This window comes from Alligator mississippiensis, chromosome 7, assembly GCF_030867095.1.
Source record: "Alligator mississippiensis isolate rAllMis1 chromosome 7, rAllMis1, whole genome shotgun sequence".
Lineage (NCBI taxonomy): Eukaryota > Metazoa > Chordata > Crocodylia > Alligatoridae > Alligator > Alligator mississippiensis.
In genome coordinates, this window is record NC_081830.1 from 52,500,512 (window position 1) to 52,519,187 (window position 18,676).

Genomic DNA, 18,676 nt, shown 5'->3' on the forward strand with positions numbered 1-18,676 from the left:
ATGTTGGTAATAAGTTTCACAAAAGGTGGTGCTGGGAGCTCAGCTAGCTCAAAAATTGTTTTGGGGCTAAGATAAAGGTTGACTACTTTGAAAAATCTGTTTCTGTGGTGATGATCTCCTAGCCCCCTTTCCATTAATTTAAGTCCATTGATTTCCACAGAAAGAACTATTGGAGGAGGAAGAGAACAAAAGGGAGGAATGGGAAAGAAAAACTCAAGGAAGTATTGTACGGCAGCTGTTTTTTCCTTTAAAAATTCAATTTCATGCTAGAAGTAGGAGGCAAAGTGCTTAATGATCGAAACAGTTTATCAAGGGTTGTGGTAGATTCTGCATTAGAGGCTCTTTCTAAATCAAAACTTGATTTTTTTCCCCCCCTGCTTTCTAGGCCTATGGACTGCATTATGCAGGAGGTCAGACTTGCAGTAGTGCCTCCTCACCTTGCAGATGAAATAAACATGCAAGAGAGAGGTTTTTGGAGATATGAAAGGAAAGGAAATGTAAGAAATAGTAATAGAAGGTATGAAAATACCAAGCTGAGTCATTGTAGCCTGGATTCACCACTATTTTAAGTAACTTGTAGCTTGCTTGATCAAATTCTGTTCAGTAGCATTTCAGAAACCATTGTTGAGCTTTAATTTGAGCAGGGTTCATTCTGCAGTTCATTGTTCTTTAGCATTAGTATAGCCTGGGTCAGGGCTGGCTAACCAAGGATCCGGATATCCTGGCAGTCAGGGACCCAAAGAATTTTGCATTGCACAGCTCCATAGTCACGTACCCTGGGCGAACCAAAACTGACACTGCATGAAACTAACAAAAGTGTTAGTTTCAGTTGGTAGGTGTTGGGGACTCAGGAAAGCAACACAGTTCATGTCAGAATTGTATTGTGTTGTTTGTAATATATATATTTCATTTCTGATTTATGGGAAAAAAATCAGTGTTTATTTCTGATTCAGAATGAAATTTCATCTCAAAATAGCAACATTTCCCACAAACCAGAAATCTTGAATTTCAGGTAGGTGTATTCTAAATAGACAAAAAAAAAGGAAGAAAGACATTGGAAGGTAAAGTGACTTCCCTAGGGTTACCCAACAGATCAGTGGCCCCTTAAGCACAATTCCAGTACCATAAGCACCAGACCATATTGTCTTTTCAGCACTAAATGTAAAGATGTTTGTTCATATTTAATGTCAAAGAAAATTTAGGTTGGAGAACCTGTACTGATTGCAAAATTGCACCTCACACATTTCTGCAGTCATATCCTTGTAATTTGTAATGCATACTAGTGCTTTATTGTGTTTCTGTAGTCTGCTTTTATACAAATATTAATACATCTGTTTTAAGGGCTTGTGGTAGTTTGGGTCACTTAAAGGTGGAATGTCTCCTCTTTCAAATGCAAGAATGTCTTTGTTCCATACAGATATTAAAATAGAAAACACGTATTTTGAAATGACATGCGTTTGTTTCACTAATTGGGACCGTGACATTGTCTCCGCTTCTAATTCAGCAATTTAGGCTCATCAAAAAATCAGGTTCCCTTGGGACTACCATGGTATACAGAATCATTGAAGAAGACATAATTTCATAAATAATTGCTCAGGTTTTTCTGTAGACAGATGCTGCTTCTGATTGATGTGTATGCATTTATTTATTCCTTGTGTTTATATTCCACAACTGTTTGATCTCAAAGTATAATTTCTGGTTAGTAACTTAATCAACATTTCTTTTTATGAATAAGAAAATCAACGCTTACAAATCTGTGGGGTTAAAAAAAATCTGGGAAAATTACCTTATAATCTGATTTGTTTTTTACATGGACTTCACATGGTTGAAATAGCCATTGACTTTCTATTGTTTTAAATACATGACTCCAGATATGAGTTTTATGAGCCCTGTTAAAAAAAGAAAATATCTAAAAAAAAATAAAAAAATGCTTGTACTAGCATTTACTGTGACCTGTATTTAAAAACTGCCATTTATAAGCAAAGCAACACTTGCTGTATTTAACGACCTGGATGATGATAATAGGCTCTGAGTTTTGATTTCTAGGCCACAAAAAAGTTTGTAAAAATTAGACCTTTAGGGCCAAATCTTCTGTTGTTGTAAATCAGCATAACTCCATTAAAATCACTGGTGGTAGGCTGATTTACACCAACTATGTTACAGGTTCTTGGAATATAAATCTGCCCTTTATGATTTTACAACTCTACATTGAAAATTGTGCATTCATCTAGCAAAACTGTAAACAGAAAGTCTATTGGTCCATTTTATAAACTACAAAATGACCCAAAGATTTGTGTTTCCAGAAATAATAAAAATGGCAGTAAAAACATTTAATCTTGTGCCATTGTCCAGAAGTCCAAACACATATTACTTGCCATTAAATTGCATAAATATAATATGTTGAAATTGCTCTATATCTGCTTTAGAGAAGAGTGATCTTTTGGGAGAGTAATAGGAAAATAACAATAGGTAACATTTTAGGATATGGATTTGACCTTTTAAAATCAGAGAGGGTTTTCAACTTTTTTTGTAAAGCACATACTAAACAAACATAAGAGCATCGGTTTTGAATCAAACCGACAGTCCATATAGTCCAGGCCCTTGTCTGGAGCATCTGATACTGGCAAAGATAAAGTAAACTCAGGCTGCGTATACACTGAACAATGCTGCAATACCTATAGGTACCAGAGGTGAGGTAGTACACAGTATAGGCATATTAAATTGCTTTTGAGACTAAAAGGCTTGGATGCAGCACAGTATATTTGAGCTTTTACACCCCTGTAAAATAGTAGTGAGCACATACTGGACAGTCCTCCACAGTGTCATTTACTTAACTCTTTTGTAGAATTATTTCAAGAAAAATCAGGGGTAAAACTATGCTGGTATAAATTATTGCTGGTTCAATATGTCTGGAGCTAATTCTGTCCTATTTGAAGGTGAACAGGCTACTTGAAGGTGAACCTGCTGCTCTGCCACCCAGTGGTAAGACGCAACAAGGCAGTCTACAGTCTATGGTTACCCTAGAATAGTAGCTCATATGTCTGCTCCAGATCCCTTTGTACCTTAAATCGGTACATATAGCCCATGTCCATAAAGCAGTGTATATGTGTTCTGTATTTAGGCAGTAAGCTACCTCACACAGACCTACGTCCGGTATCTCTACAAGATATCGCATTCTGTCCTGTAAGCCACATTCTTAATAGTGGACATTAATGGCACACACTGGTTTGTTTTTAACCCCCTTCAGTGATTGTTTAGCTTTTATCTCAAAGCATGTGAATTTATATACTTGAATATATTTTTATCCTATTATATCAGTGAGTGTTCTCAATGAATTTGTAAATATTTTAACTCCCCCATATAATACAAAATATTATGCTATATTCATAATCTGATTATGCGTATACTGGTATAAAATCAGAAGCAATTCCATTGACATAAATGAAGCTACAACACATGGTGTGGAAAGAGAAATCTCGGTTTTGGTGATATATTCACAAGTCCCAGCTATTTTAGTCAAACTGTATCGCACATTGTGGTAAACTGCAAGTTAGCGACTGTAAGCAAGGTTATCAACATAGGTACAAGTAAAAGGTATCTGAACAAGGAACTGGGTATCAAGCATAATGAATCTAGTAGTGTAAGCTGGTTTGGCTGTATGGCTGAAGTGTATCTGCGTTAGCATCTGAGCTTCCTTTGTGCCTCCCTTTGGGTATGGCAGAACAGGTTTCTGCACAAGCATGAACTAAGCAGCAAAATTTCCCCTCAGATAATGTTAATGTTTCTTTGAGAATTTGTCACTCTGCCCAAGCTGTGTGTACCTTGAATAATATGCTTGTAAGGTGAGTGAGAACTGAAGTCTTTCTTGACTCACAAAGCCCCCTAAAAGTCCAGATATAGTCTACTAACAGGAACAAATATATATAGATACAGAACGTTTAGTATACACATTTTAACAGATTCCATACCACATATTTTGGGCTGTTTTGGATGTATGCCATATATACCTAAAATGTACGTTGCTCAAAACAGAACTACCGTGTTTGCATTTGCAAAGGCAAGGAAAGGGAACTAATGTTCCTTGTTTTACTACAAGCCAAAGCTAACCACATTAGATTTTCTAGTAAAAGTCCAATTTTCATGTCTAAAATTAGAATTAATATATATCAGCTGGAGGAGGTGCTGCAGGTCATTGCTAAACTAAGAGAATAAGATCTTTGCAACCCTTCTCCCAATCAGAATGCTATTTTCCTGATCTCTTGAGCTCTGCCACTGCTTCTTTTCAAGATACAGAAGTCTGTCGAATGTCTTGCCCACACTTCTTACAGTAAAATTAGCTTAGAATCTATGTGGTTCTAAGAAAACATGGGATGCAGAGAGGAAAGGATTTACGGTCCCAAGTTGTTAAATTCTTACAACATTACCTTTCTCAGTGTTTCTTAAAATGTCTTTTCTATGGTGATAACAACAGTTTCAGTATAAAACAACAGTTTCTTCAGCTGATTAAGCATTTTATACTGCAGTTTTTAAATACCAAGATTTTCTGGAATGTGTGATTTAATTCCTAGAAACATAAGCTCAGCCCCTAAGGCCCATCATAAAAGATCTGATCCAAAGGTCCTTGAAGTCCATGGTAAAATTTACTTTAGTGGATCCTACTCTAAATTCTGGTAATGGAGAAAAAGGGCTTTACTCTTTGTCTATAAATTCTCTATATGTGAGGAAATTTTTATGTCCCGACTGAAGTAACTGATAAAAAGCATGTGGAGGAGTAGCCTGTGCATGTAATTTTTTTCTTGACGTGATCTGACCTACCTGCAGTCTTCCCACAAAAACCTACTTGAGACATTTTTACTGAGAAATGGCTGATTTATTTTCTGCTGCTTATGGGCCTATCTATAATGAGTAAACTTCAGATGTCCAGGATTTTTCTAAATTATCCACATTATTTTGATTTAGCAACATTTGTGAAATAATGTGCATGCCCAAAGCTGACCCTGGTTTTCCATTTTGAAAACTATTGCCCATTTTCAATTTATTTTTCTCTTTTTTTCCCCTTTAAATCAAATCTTTTATTTTCAGAAGTTCTGAACTACTCGCTCACCATCATACTTTCGACATGGCTTTGAGAGAGCTATCAAAAATCTGTCCAACATCAGGGAGCTTTAAAGCTCCCTGAAAACAGATGCCTTACTGGACCTGGTATTGGCAATGGGGGATGATATGGTAGGGGACTACAGATTGGTAGTCACCTGGGGGACAGTGATCACCAAATAATAGAATTCACCATAAGACGTCGAGTGGGAAAGGTAACTAGTAGGGTGAAAGTGCTAGACTTTAGGAAAGCTGATTTCAATGAACTCAGGCGATTAGTCAAGGATGCACTGCAGAGTAGGAGTTTTGAAGAGATGGGAGCCCAGGAAGGGTGGCTGTGCCTTAAGGAAATGATCCTTCGGGCACAGAGGGAGATGATCCCGATGCGGGGAAAAAGAGGGAAAGGGGCCAGGAGGCTTCCTTGGCTGACCAAAGAAATCCAGGGCAGCCTGCAGACTAAAAGGGGAGCATAAAAAAAAAGGAAATGGGGAGAGATTACCAAAGAGGAATATACCTCCTCTGCTCGCACTTGTAGGGAGGCAGTGAGGATGGCATCCCAAGTTAAGGATAACAAGAAATTGTTTTTTAGATATATAGGGAGTAAAAGGAAGGCCCAGGGTGGAATAGGACCTCTACTAAATGGGCAGAAGCAATGGACAGGGGGGACAAGGCTGAACTCCTCAACGAGTACTTTGCCTCAGTGTTCCTAAGCGAGGGGCAAGACAAGGCTCTCACTGGGATTGTAGAGAGGCAGCAGCAAGGCACCAGACTTCCATGCGTAGACCCTGAGATGGTGCAGAGTCACTTGGAGGAACTGGATGCCTTTAAGTCGGCAGGCCCGGGTGAGCTCCATCTGAGGGTGCTGAAGGCATTGGCTGACGTCATTGCACAGCCACTGGTGGTAATATTTGAACACTCGTGGCGCACGGGCCAAGTCCCGGAGGACTGGAAAAGGGCCAATGTGGTCCCCATTTTCAAAAAGGGGAGGAAGGAGGACCCGGGCAACTATAGGCCAGTCAGTCTCACCTCCAACCTAGGCAAAGTCTTCGAAAAAATTATCAAGACTCACATTTGCGAGAGCCCAGCAGGACAAATTATGCTGAGGGGAAACCAGCATGGGTTCATAGCAGGTAGATCATGCCTGACTAATCTAGTCTCTTTTTACGACCAGGTTACAAAACACCTGGACGCAGGAGTAGGGGTAGATATCATTTACTTAGACTTCAGGAAGGCCTTCGATACAGTATCCCACGCCATACTAGTAAACAAGTTAAGAGGCTGTGACTTGAATGATTACACAGTCCGGTGGGTGGCGAATTGGCTAGAGGGTCGCACCCAGAGAGTCATAGTGGATGGGTCGGTATCGACCTGGAAGGGTGTGGGCAGTGGAGTCCCGCAGGGCTCGGTCCTTGGACCGATACTCTTCAATATCTTCATCAGTGACTTGGACGAGGGAGTGAAGTGTACTCTGTCCAAGTCTGTGGATGACACAAAACTGTGGGGAGAACTGGACACGCCGGAGGGCAGGGAACAACTACAAGCAGACCTGGACAGGTTGGACATATGGGCGGAAAACAACTGAATGCAGTTCAACAAGGAGAAATGCAAAGTGCTGCACCTAGGGAGGAGAAATGTCCAGCATACCTACTGCCTAGGAAACTACCTGCTTGGTGGAATGGAAGCAGAAAGGGATCTTGGAGTCCTAGTGGACTCCAAGATGAACATGAGTTGGCAGTGTGACGAAACCATCAGAAAAGCTAATGGCACTTTATCATGCATCAGCAGATGCATGACAAACAGATCCAAGGAGGTGATACTTCCCCTCTATCGGGCGCTGGTCAGACCACAGTTGGAGTACTGTGTGCAGTTTTGGGTGCAGCACTTCAAGAGGGATGTGGATAACCTGGAGAGGGTCCAGAGAAGGGACACTCATATGGTTAAGGGCTTTCAGGCCAAGACCTATGAGGAGAGACTGGGGCACCTGGACCTCTTCAGCCTCCGCAAGAGAAGGTTGAGAGGTGACCTTGTGGCTGCCTATAAGTTCATCATGGGGGCACAGAAGGGAATTGGTGAGGTTTTATTCACCAAGGCGCCCCTGGGGGTTACAAGAAATAATGGCCATAAGCTGGCAGAGAGCAGATTTAGACTAGACATTAGGAAGAACTTCTTCACAGTTAGAGTGGCCAAAGTCTGGAATGGGCTCCCAAGGGAGGTGGTGCTCTCCCCTACCCTGGGGGTCTTCAAGAGGAGGTTAGATAGGCATCTAGCTGGGGTCATCTGAACCCAGCACTCTCTCCTGCCTATGCAGGGGGTCGGACTCAATGATCTATTGAGGTCCCTTCCGACCCTAGCATCTATGAATCTATGAAAGTTCCGTGCATCCAAAGGCCTCCCTGTCCCTTCCCTGTTCTGTTTGCTGGCAGGTCATAGAATTCTAGAAAATTAGGGTTGAAAGGCAACTCAGGAGGTCATCTAGTCTAACTCCCTGCTCAAAGCAGGACCATCCCCAATTAGATCATCCCACTCAAAGATTTGTCTAGCCGGGTTTGAAAAACCTCCAAGGATGGAGCTTCTACCACCTCTCTGGGTAACCTGTTCCAGTGTTTTTTATTACCCTTCTAGTGAGGAAATTCTTCCTAATATCTAACCTAAACTTCCCATGCTGCAGCTTGAGACCATTACTCCTTACTGAGAACAGTCTAACTCCATTCTTTTTCAAACCCTGCTTCAGGTAATTGAAAGCTGCTATTAAGTTCCTCTGTCTCCTTGTCTCTAAATAAGCCCAGTTCCCTCAGTCTTTCCTCATAAGTCATGTCTGCCAGCTGCTCACCATTTTTGTTGCCCTCCACTGGACTCCCTCCAATTTGTCCACATCCTTTCTGTAGTGGAGGGCCCAGAACTGAACACAGTATGCCAGATGTGGCCTTACCAGTGCTGAATAGAGAGAAAGAATCACTTCCCTTGACTTACTGGCAACACACCTACCAATGCAGCCCAGTATGCCATTAGCCTTCTTGGCAACAAGGGCACGCTGCTGACTCACATTCATCTTGTTGTCCACTGTAACCCCCAGGTCCTTTTCTGAAGAGCTGCTGCCCGGCCAGTCAGCCCCCATCCTATACCAGTGCACAGGATTGTTCCATCCTAAGTGGACTTTGCACTTGTCATTGTTGAACCTCATGAGATTTCTTTTGGCCCAATCCTCTCATTTGTCTGAATGCTAGCCCTACCCTCCAGTGCATCTACTACTCCCCCCAGGTTGGTGTCATCTGCAAACTTGCTGAGGGTGCCCTCTATTGCCATCTTCCAGGTCGTTGATGAAGACATTGAACAAAACTGGCCCCACGACTGACCCCTGGGGCACTCCACTTGCTACCAGCTGCCAACTAGACATCGAGTCATTGATTACTACTCTCTGAGCCTGATGCTTCAATCAGTTTTCTATGCACCTTACAGTCCATTCATCCAGCCCGTACTTGCTTAGCCTGCCTATGAGAAGATATGGTTTCCTACAGCAAAAAGCCTTGCTATAATCAAGGTACACCACATCCACCAGTCTCTCCACATCCACAGACCCAGTCACCTTGTCATAAAAGGCAATTAGGTTGGTCAGGCATGACTTGCCCTTGGTGAATCCATGCTGACTATTTCTAATCACCTTCTCCTCCAAGTGCTTAGAAATTAATTCCTTGAAGACCTGCTACATGATTTTTCTGGGGATTGAGGTGAGGCTGACTGGTCTGTAATTCCCTGGATCCTTCTTCTTTCCTTTCTTAACTATGGGCACTATATTTGCCCTTTTCCAATCATCTGGGACTTCTGATCCCCATGAGTTTTCAAAGATGATGGCCAATGGCTCTGCAGTCACATCAACCAACTCCCTCAGCACCCTTAGGTGCATACCATCCCGCTCCATGGACTTATACACATCCAGCTTTTCTAAGTAGTCCTGAGCCTGTTCTTTTACAACTGAGGGCTGATTACCTCCTCCACAAATTGTGCTGCCTAGTGTAGTAGTCTGGGAGTTGACCTTGCTTGTGAAGACTGAGGTGAAAACCACATTGAGGACTTCAGTGTTTTCTGCATGATCTGTCACAAGGTTGCCTCCCCCATTCAGTAAGGGACTCACACTTTCCCTGATCATCCTCTTGTTACAGACATGCTTGTAGAAACCCTTCTTGTTAGCCTTCACATCCCTTGCAACTGCAACTCCAATTGTGCTTTGGCCTTCCTGACTTCATCCCTGCCTGCCTGACCAATGCTCTTATATTCTTCCCTAGTTATTTGTCCAAGTTTCCACTTATAAGCCTCCTTTTTGTTATTTAGTTTACTGAAGAGTTCCCTGCTAAGCCAAGCTGGTCTTCTGCCATACTTGCTAGTCTTCCTTCGCATCAGGATAATTTGTTCCTGTACTCTCAGTAAGGCTTCTTTGAAGTACATCTAGCTCTCCTGGACTCCTCTCCCCCTCAGTCTGGCTTCCATGGGGATCCTGCCTATGAGTTCCCTGAGTGAGTCGAAGTCTGATTTTCTGAAGTCCAGGGTCCTTACTCTGTGGCTCTCCACCCTTCCTTTCCTCAGGATTGTGAACTCAGTCGTCTCATGGTCACTGCTACCCAAGTTGCTATTCACTACTACATTCCCCACCAATTCATCTATGTTTGTGAGCAGCAGGTCAAGAAGATCATGGCCTCAGTTGGCTGCTCCTGTATGTCAGGGAGATTGAAGTCCCCCATGAGAACCAGGGCCCGTGATCAGGAAACTTCCGCTAGCTGTTTGAAGAAAGCCTTATTCACTGCTTCCTCCTGGTCTGGTGGTCTATAGCAGATCCCCACCACAACATCACCCTTGTTGCTCTCCCCTCTCACCCTAACCCAGAGACTCTCAATGGGCCTATCTCCAGCTTCATACTGGAGTTCTGATCAATCATATGGCTCTTTTACATAAAGTGCAACTCCATTGACTGTGTCAGCCAGAGCTCATCTCCCTTGTATTTAGCTGACAGTAAAAACCACCCATGGAAACATGTGCAGAATGAACAGTTAGATGCCTTGCAGCCTTGTCTTCTGGAATGTTAGACAGTTTGTTAGCCTTTTTTTCAGGTGTTCTATTGATTTTCATGGAACTAGATTAGGACTGCTTTTAATTGAGCAAGCTGGTTGCTGCAGCTGACTTCCCTCTAAGAAATGAGTATTAAAAATTGATATGAAATGCAAACTTCTGTTCAATTCGCAACCCAATAAAGATAGACTAGAAAAGCCACCATGTTAATAAAGATGAGGAAAAAACTTTCATTGACATTGTAATATACTCCTAATTGTTTGTTATAAATATAATTTCTGAGAGCACATTATTTCTAAAACCACATTTCCTGTTTGCAGTATTAATAGCTTGCTTGTTTTTCTTTGGGTTTTGAAGCCTATTGTTTATAGATAACGAGCAGACAAACAACTACATGTCAAGATTTTAACTTAATACCATTACAAAGCAGCTTCATTCCAAGCCTGTCAAGTGTCTTACAATGTTGAATAAAATATATCCCCCATTTACAGATGAAGAAACTGGGTAGGATTTTCTTAAGGCCTCAGTGTTGGCCTTACTCTGCTCCCACTGACTTCAGTGGAAGACGGTTGATGTTGAGTGCTTCTGAAATCTGCCCCCAAGTGACTTACCTGGGCTCCTACATAAAGGGCCAAATCCTGCAAGACTTAAGCACACGTTATCTTTAGATACTGTGAGTAATATCATTTACTCCCTAAAGCAACAGAATTCTCTCTAAAATGATTTATTATGTATTTAGATTTACGACAGCAAAAGGGTGAATGAATAATGTATGGTTTATTAGCTTATACTTTTCTGGCTTTACAGGGAAGGTTGGCAGAGAGCTGCCCTCATTTGCAGTTCCTGCAGACTATCACTTGTTTTTTCTTCTAAAAAATTGCTCTGATGTTTGTCAGTTAGCATTACAATAAGAAGCCATCAGGACCTGGAATGAATATGTGCTTAAGTGGGTTGTGACAGGCTGGCCACATAGAGTGTATTCATCTGAATGATAGGTTTTTGGACAAAACGTTTTCCCTAGCTCTGTTTGTCAGCTGACTTTGGTCTAAACTGCAGCTGATTAGCTGGGTTTCTCCGTTTCTTTAAAGCTTAGGGATCTCCCAGTATCACAAGTCACATCAAAACGTTGTGTGTTCCATGCACCCATTAAGAGATCTTTCATCATATTCAAATCATGCATGTCAATTATTTAAAAAATATGTTCATGCTATGTGATTTTTAGTTTCCATCTCCCTCCTCAAATGAGAAGACTTGGGGTTTAGCAGAAATAAATATGGAAAATGCATAATTTTGCATATTGAAATACAATGACACATGCAAGTGCTTTGCACGTTCAAATGCCTTTATGGGAATCTGACTGAAGTTTATCCATAAATATTTAAAGAAATGAGTTACTTCTTGAAATTTACATTTTTATGCACTAGTTTTGCTTAAGAATTTTTTAACAATAAAGCTACTTGCCATAATTATGTTCAGTTTTCAAAATTCAGGGATTGACTTTGAAAAGATTTACCTTCAGGCTTTATGATTCAATGAACTTCTAGTGTAACACAGAGCTTTGATGTCTTTTTCTAACACCAGCTATCTGACTAAGATAACAACAGCATAATATATCTTCAAACCAATCAGCATTGTTATACTTTTTAAATAAATGTTGCAGAGCAAAACTGGCTTTGCCCTTCTGTATATGAGTGTATATGACTTGTAAACCAGTAGAGACTATAGGTACAGTAAAGGGTTAGTATGGCTCAATTGGGCATGGAAGTCCTGCCATAGCTTTGGTGTAAGATTGTACAATATATCTTTTATTTTTGTCTTATCCAACTTTACCTTAAATGCATATCAATTTAATATTGGGTATGTGCAGACATTACATTTAGATCAACCTAACTATGGTTGGGTTAATCTAAATGCCCATCTGAACAGACATTCAGTGGTTGAAATTTGGCAAAAATGGTGGGGCCAATCTAAGTTCGTCTGAACTAACTTACATTAGAAATGGGTTAACCCAGTCCATCAAACATCTGCGCATATTCGGACTTTAGTCCCAGGGCTACAAAAGCCCAGATGCCCACCCTAGCCCCACGGCTATGCTCTTTCTACCCTCTCTAGTCTGACCAAGCTATTTTTAACTGCCTCCCCCTCTCCACCCTCCACCCAGACAGACACACCTTCCCAGACCCACCAAACCTGCTAGCCCCCCTATCCTACCTGCCCCATCCCCCATCATGAGTTACTTATACCAGGTTTTAAGAGTGGAACAGCTGCACGTGTCACTCTCAGTTTATGATCATGTGGTTTAAGGTAAACATTGTGATTGTGGATCAGGTGGGGTGAACAGTTGTACATACCCATTGCCTGAACATACATATTTCACTGGGGCTTCATATATACAGTTTGTCACAGATTCAGTGCTTCCGGCTCTAATGCAACAAGAATGACCAATGTATGGGCTGCTGAGCAGTGTTCTATGGAATTCCAGCTATGGTAGTATGGACAAATAGATGGCATAAGAACTCAGCTGTCCCAGACTACTATAGCCCTAATGTTGTAGCAGTGACAACAGAATGTTCCATGGCCTGGGATGGGGGTATTGTATCTCATACATGGGACCAACACATTTTTCTTCTAAAAAACTTACTGTACTGCAGGAAGCAGCACAAGAACATGGTATCTCTGGGACAAAGACAGTCCTTTTTAATAATTGTTAGAGAAGTTGAATTTATCCCAAAGTTTCCCACTTGTTTTTCAAATAAAGGGGATCATTGTCAGGATGAGATGTTTGAAAAAATATATATTCATAGGTGTACTTGTTTTTCAAGTAAAGGGGATCATCGTCAGGATGAGATGTTTGAAAATAAATGTTGCCTTTCGTTTTTCCTGACACATCCCAAGGACAGTTAGAAATAAAATATTCCAGAAGACAGTGGAAAATATCAAAGCATTGCTGTGCGTCAGTGGCATGCGTCAGTGTGACTGATAAATATCATCCAATAACAGTGATTTGTGCCTTGCCATGTGAGATTATAGTCTGATCCGATCTGCTTTTCATTTTTAGAATTTATTAGTTTTTAGATAACCTCAGAGCAGAAAAAAAACTTCTCAGGAAAGCATAGGGGAAAGTAAATATATAAAATTTAAACTGACAAGTGAAGACTAATTTTCTACATCATGTTAAGTAGCAAATCCTAAACCACATCTTCAGCTAGTGTAAATTGGCACTATTCCATTGCCTCCACTGACACTTTACTGATTAATTAATGATTGAGAATCTGGCCTTATTTTCCTACTTGCAGTATTCTATACTTAAAACACTATTTCTTAGCATTGATCAATAAAGACTAACTGAGACCAACATTGAAGCTAATCAGACCCTAAGACATTCTGGGGCATCTATCCAATGTAAAATTTCATTGTTACAATATAGGCAGTGGAGATGCAGTAGTTTTCTCTGGTTGAAAACCTGCACCTCCAAATTAAGTAGTAGCTCCTCATCTTGGAAGCACATCAACCATAAATAGTGCTTATGACCATGAGTGAAGCCATTAATGTAAATTATTTCAAAGGGGCTATTCATGGTAGTGATGGCTATACACATGCAGAATCAGACCACCGCACTGCACCTTTTTAAATCTTTTGTCATGTTGCTCCTTAATATCATCCAGAGCTGATTGTCTGTTGTACCTTGTTGCTTAATCAATCTGCTTTAAATTGCCTGTTCTGTCATTTATGGTTAGTTCACATGCCTCTCTCAGTTTCTGTTGATTTCAGTGAAATATGAGAGTAACCAGGATTGGGGACTTTTAGTGTCTTTTAGGGCCTCATTACACATTGCATTTTGAGTTGCTCAAATGTTGACTGGCGTCAGTGCTAGCTCAAGTTTGGAGCAGTCACACCTTAAGGCTAAAAATCTCTGACTGCCCCCAGGTTGCCCAGATTTGATTTGCCACTGGAGGGCTGGACAGCAGAGGCTGGACTAGGAGCTATAGCTGTGAGTTGCCACTAGAGAGCTGGTGACCCAGGAGGTGCTTCTCTCACTGCTCTAGGTGGTGGTGTATGACAGATGGGTTGGAGGGTAGGGGTAGAAACATGAAGCTGGGAAGTGAAGATGGGAATGGGTAATGAAATTGGAGGTAGAAAGGAAATGGGGGTGGGGAAAGGGTAGTGAAAAGAAGGAAGTCAGCCCCTGAAGGATTAAAAAAAAAAAAAATAAAAAAATAAGAATTGTAAAAAAGAAACAAAGAGGAAGTAAGTTAAAGAAGGTCTCATATTTTAATAAACTGGGATTTGGGATTGCTGTGTTGGGGGTGCTAGTTGTGCTTCCTGAAATGGCTGGGAGGTGGGAGTGGTGAGAGAAGGCTGTTTTAGGAGAGCTACTGCCCCTGCCCTGAGAAGGAAGCCCCAGCTCATGGGGGGCCCAATCTTACCCCCTACCTTGTTCCCCTCTACCCCGCTAGTTCCCACTCCTGGACCCATCTGTGCCCTGCCACCTGGGTAACTAGCACGTCCTTTACAGGATGCTTGAACAGGGATGAACCCCTGGTGTTGGGAAGGCCACACCCTCCAGGAGCAGGAGGGGAAGTTGGCTTGGTGCCAGAACTGCCCCTGGGCCGTAGAGTTCAGGGAATCAGAAGTTTGTCCACACTGAACAGGAGGGTGGGATGGGACACTGCATCCTGGGATACTGAAGGATTGCAACTTGGGTAGTGCATCTATGGGGAGTGGCCATGCATGAATGGAACACAAGCAGGGTAACACAGATCGGAGAGAAACCTGCCCTGGAGTGGCCTAGTTTTAAGCCATGTAAAATTTGCTTAATATTAACTTCAGGTGTTAATGTGTCAAGAATCTATGAGTTAAGAGCTCTATGAGCTGCCTAAAATTAATGTGTAACAAGGCCCTTATTTATATTGTAAAGAATTACTGAGGCCTGTTCTTTCGTTTTGTCTGTAACAGTATTTACAGGATGCACATATTATCACTTTATAAAAACATTTCTGCTATATTTGCATGCAAATGTTAAATGAATAAAGTCCTGTGTCATTCTTCATTGATGAATAACCTAATCCAAGCTCCAGATGAACATATGATAGAGCATATTTGTTTATCTTTTGAAATATCAAGTTGCTCAGATCCAGCTCTAATTTGTGGCCTACATTTTTTATATGGCTCCTTGCATTTCCATGCCTCTTCAAGAATTCAGAAGAGACTCTCTTGTAGACATTTCATGCTGAAGGTCCTGGATAGCATGTGTCATGTAATATGGATGCAAAGTATTCTGCAACAATTTGCCTTTGTAGTGGTTCAGGTTACAAAACAGGGAAAGCAAAATCATTTGTTTCTTCCTTATGGTCTTCCTCTATATAAGTAGATGGTCCAAATTGTCAGAGGGCAGAAACTAGAGATTAGATTTTAAGTCTGTTCCTTTCTGAAGTATATCCAGATATTCCTGTTGTGACCTGATACCTTGTATTTGTTGAATTAATGAGGCTTTTTTGTATATTGTTATGCTAAACTAAGAAAATCTTAAAGTTTGGAGAAGAAAACATGTTCCCATCAGAGACATCATTAAAATCTTTATATTCTTTTTTTTTCTCTTTATATAAGCTTATTTCCATGCATTAACTTCTATTTTCAGTAGCATGCTTGTTAACTGACAGTAATTCATACAGCACCCTAGTGTTTGCATAACATAGTGAATACATGAGCATTAGAAATGATAAATTTGTCATCTTATTAATGCTTTCTTTAGGGAATTCCAGAGAAAATATTGGGTTTTTTTCTTATAAACAAGTTCATCAACAGACTAGGACAGGGGTTTTCAACCTTTTTTGGATCAGTGTACCCCCAGTGGCCAGACGCGATGTGGAGGAGCAGGGGAGACTTGCAGCTAGATGCAGAGCAGTGGCAGCTGCTGCATGCAAGCTTCCCCCGCTTCCCTCCCGCCCCATATCCACCTGTGTAGCAGCATGGGATGGTGTGTAGTGGCACTCCATCCCCACCCGCCCATCCACATGTACCCTCTAGGGCCTTCTCAAGTGCACCTGGGGGTACCCATACCCCTGGCTGACAACCCTGGGACTAGGATGTTAAAGGAACCCACAATCAAGTTAGAAATCTTTTGTCAAGATACAACGAACATATTTGCGTGTGCTTGTATGTGGACGTAGTTTTCAGTTTGTCTCCTTCCATACTGTATAGTAGCTCATGCTATCTTTATTACTTTATTATTATAAGAGTTATACATAGCTATGCTGAAATTAAAGTAGGCCAATGTTTTCAATATAAACACACAAGCCAATTGCCCATCAAGGATGATGGGGGGCAGGGGTGGGGTCCCATGATGCCCCCCATGCAGCTGCCATTCTGCCTCTTGCAGGGAGTGGGCCTGCTTGCCTCGACTGCCCCACCCCCTGTCCAGTCCTTGGTGTGGCTTTGGAATCATGATGGAGCTCCCCCACTCTTGGAGCACTCTGATTGGCTGTTTCCATCAGCCAATCAGACTGCAAATAAAGCATTACAGACAGACAGACATAGGCTTTTATAATATTACAGTACCTTTGGAAATTAGGATACCATGTAAGAATACCTTTGGGCTTACATTTGAAACATAAACATTTCAAACACAGAGAAAGTTTCAATACGTTGGAAGCATAAGTTTTTCAGCTTTATATAAATTAACAGAATATTAACTAATTCTTGTGATTTTTAGTTTTCTCTCTGTGAATGTTTTTCCATGCAAATTTTTCACTGATCAATAAAAATAGAGGTGGAAAAGAGCTGTGAATCTATTAGACATAAGTTAGATTTGAAACACTATTCCCCACCGTATTGATGGGCTTGTCAGAAAAGAGGTGTGAAAGAAGCTGTGAAGGGAACATAAAATCAGCAGGGATGGAGAAGACTGGCATCACTGTAAGAAATCTATGGGGACATCAAGACAGGCATGCGTGTGCAGTTTGCAATGCCGCAAACCCATCTGCAGCACTGCAAACTGCACATGCAGGCATTTGCTGCACTGCTGATTTGCAGCACAGTGGGTGTTTTGACACCAGGAGATCCTAGTGTAAAAAAAAATAGTAATAGAAAAAAACGGGGTGGCACATGTGGCTGCAGTGTGCACCACTCAAAACGGGAGCCTGGCCAGCCAGAACCACAATCTGGCTGCCAGCCAGGCTCCGCGTATCTGGATCACTGCTGCTGGAGGCCCCAGGACCCCAGGCAAGTCTGCTTGGGCCAGCCCAAGTGCTGGCCCAAGCCTCCCCTATCCCACCTGGGGCAACTTGTCACACACCAGAATGTGTGTGCAGGGGTGTTTTTAGTTTCATAGTTGTTCCCCAAATTTGTCCATAGGAAACAACTATCCCCCTATCTGTCCCTGGGGAATGAGCATTTCTGCTCATGGGGATGTGCCGTACTTGTTTATGTGCCTGCCTTTCCTACCTTCCACTAACTCGCAAACTTACAAACAGGCAGGCAGTCACTGACTTCAGTGGGATTTACTTAAAGTAATGTGAGCAGAATGCAATCCATGATCTATACTGCTTAGAACATAAGAAATACTCACATTAGACCGTGGGGAAGCACAAGCACATCTGAAGGATGTAACTTATCTAGAAAAAGAAATTTCTGTTGAGACTTGTTCCCAAACAGTAGAGAGCTGAAAAGAGTTAATGTAATTTCCTAAATGTTAACTTCAGCAATGTAACTAAGAAAGCTCAGTTTGTTTATTATGCAAAATGATACACACATTCTCATAAAATACCATTTATACAAAAAGCAAACTTGCCATTTTTATCCATCTCATATTCTTATTATTCCTAGTGTCTCATCAAAGAGGGAAAATAAAGGAGAATTATACATTTTTAGGTAAAACCTTGGTTTACATTTACTTTTTAATAAACATGTAAAGTTAGTGAAAATGCAACCTTGTGGGAGAGGAAGTGAGCTGTTATATGGATTTAATTAAATGCACTCTGTAATGGACTGGGGGCTTTGTATGTTTTGTAGAACCGTTAGATGAGCTGAAGATCAGGAGCCACAGCACTGAACCACTACCAAAGTTGGAAAACAAAGAGAGAGGAGGTCATCATGGGACAACTTCCTCTAGGGAGCCAATAAAAGCTCAGGAATGGGATGGAACTCCAGGACTGCCAGTTGCATCCAGTAGACTGGGAAGATCCTCTGTTAGTCCAACCATGTTGGCAGGAAGCAACAGTTCAGGTATGTGAGTTTCACAAACACAACAAAGAATCGGATCTCCTGGTACCAATATAAATACAGGAGTTTATCCAGCAAGAAGCCGAGTCAGTGGGATCTGAGTGGCACTTAATGTCAGTTTTTTAAAGATATTAATGTGACTAATGGTACAGATAGATGGTACACTTCTGAAAATCTCTATACACTTCTAAAATTAGGCACGTAAATTACTTTCAAAATTTGTCCTTAACACCTTCCTAAGCACTTTAATCTTGAGAGCTGTATTCTTCATTTAATAAAAATTGGATTATTAGTAGCTAATGTT

General features: G+C 41.3%; 1 protein-coding gene across 1 annotated transcript in view; it reads left to right on the top strand.

Moving 5' to 3' along the window:
• The window catches only part of NYAP2 (neuronal tyrosine-phosphorylated phosphoinositide-3-kinase adaptor 2), a 93,753-nt gene that overhangs the window by 59,468 nt on the left and 15,609 nt on the right, over positions 1–18,676 (top strand). Inside the window, exon 5 of the mRNA XM_059731859.1 lies at positions 18,163–18,375. Within this exon, the coding sequence (XP_059587842.1) occupies positions 18,163–18,375 (213 nt within the window). The remainder of the gene's footprint in view (positions 1–18,162; positions 18,376–18,676) is intronic.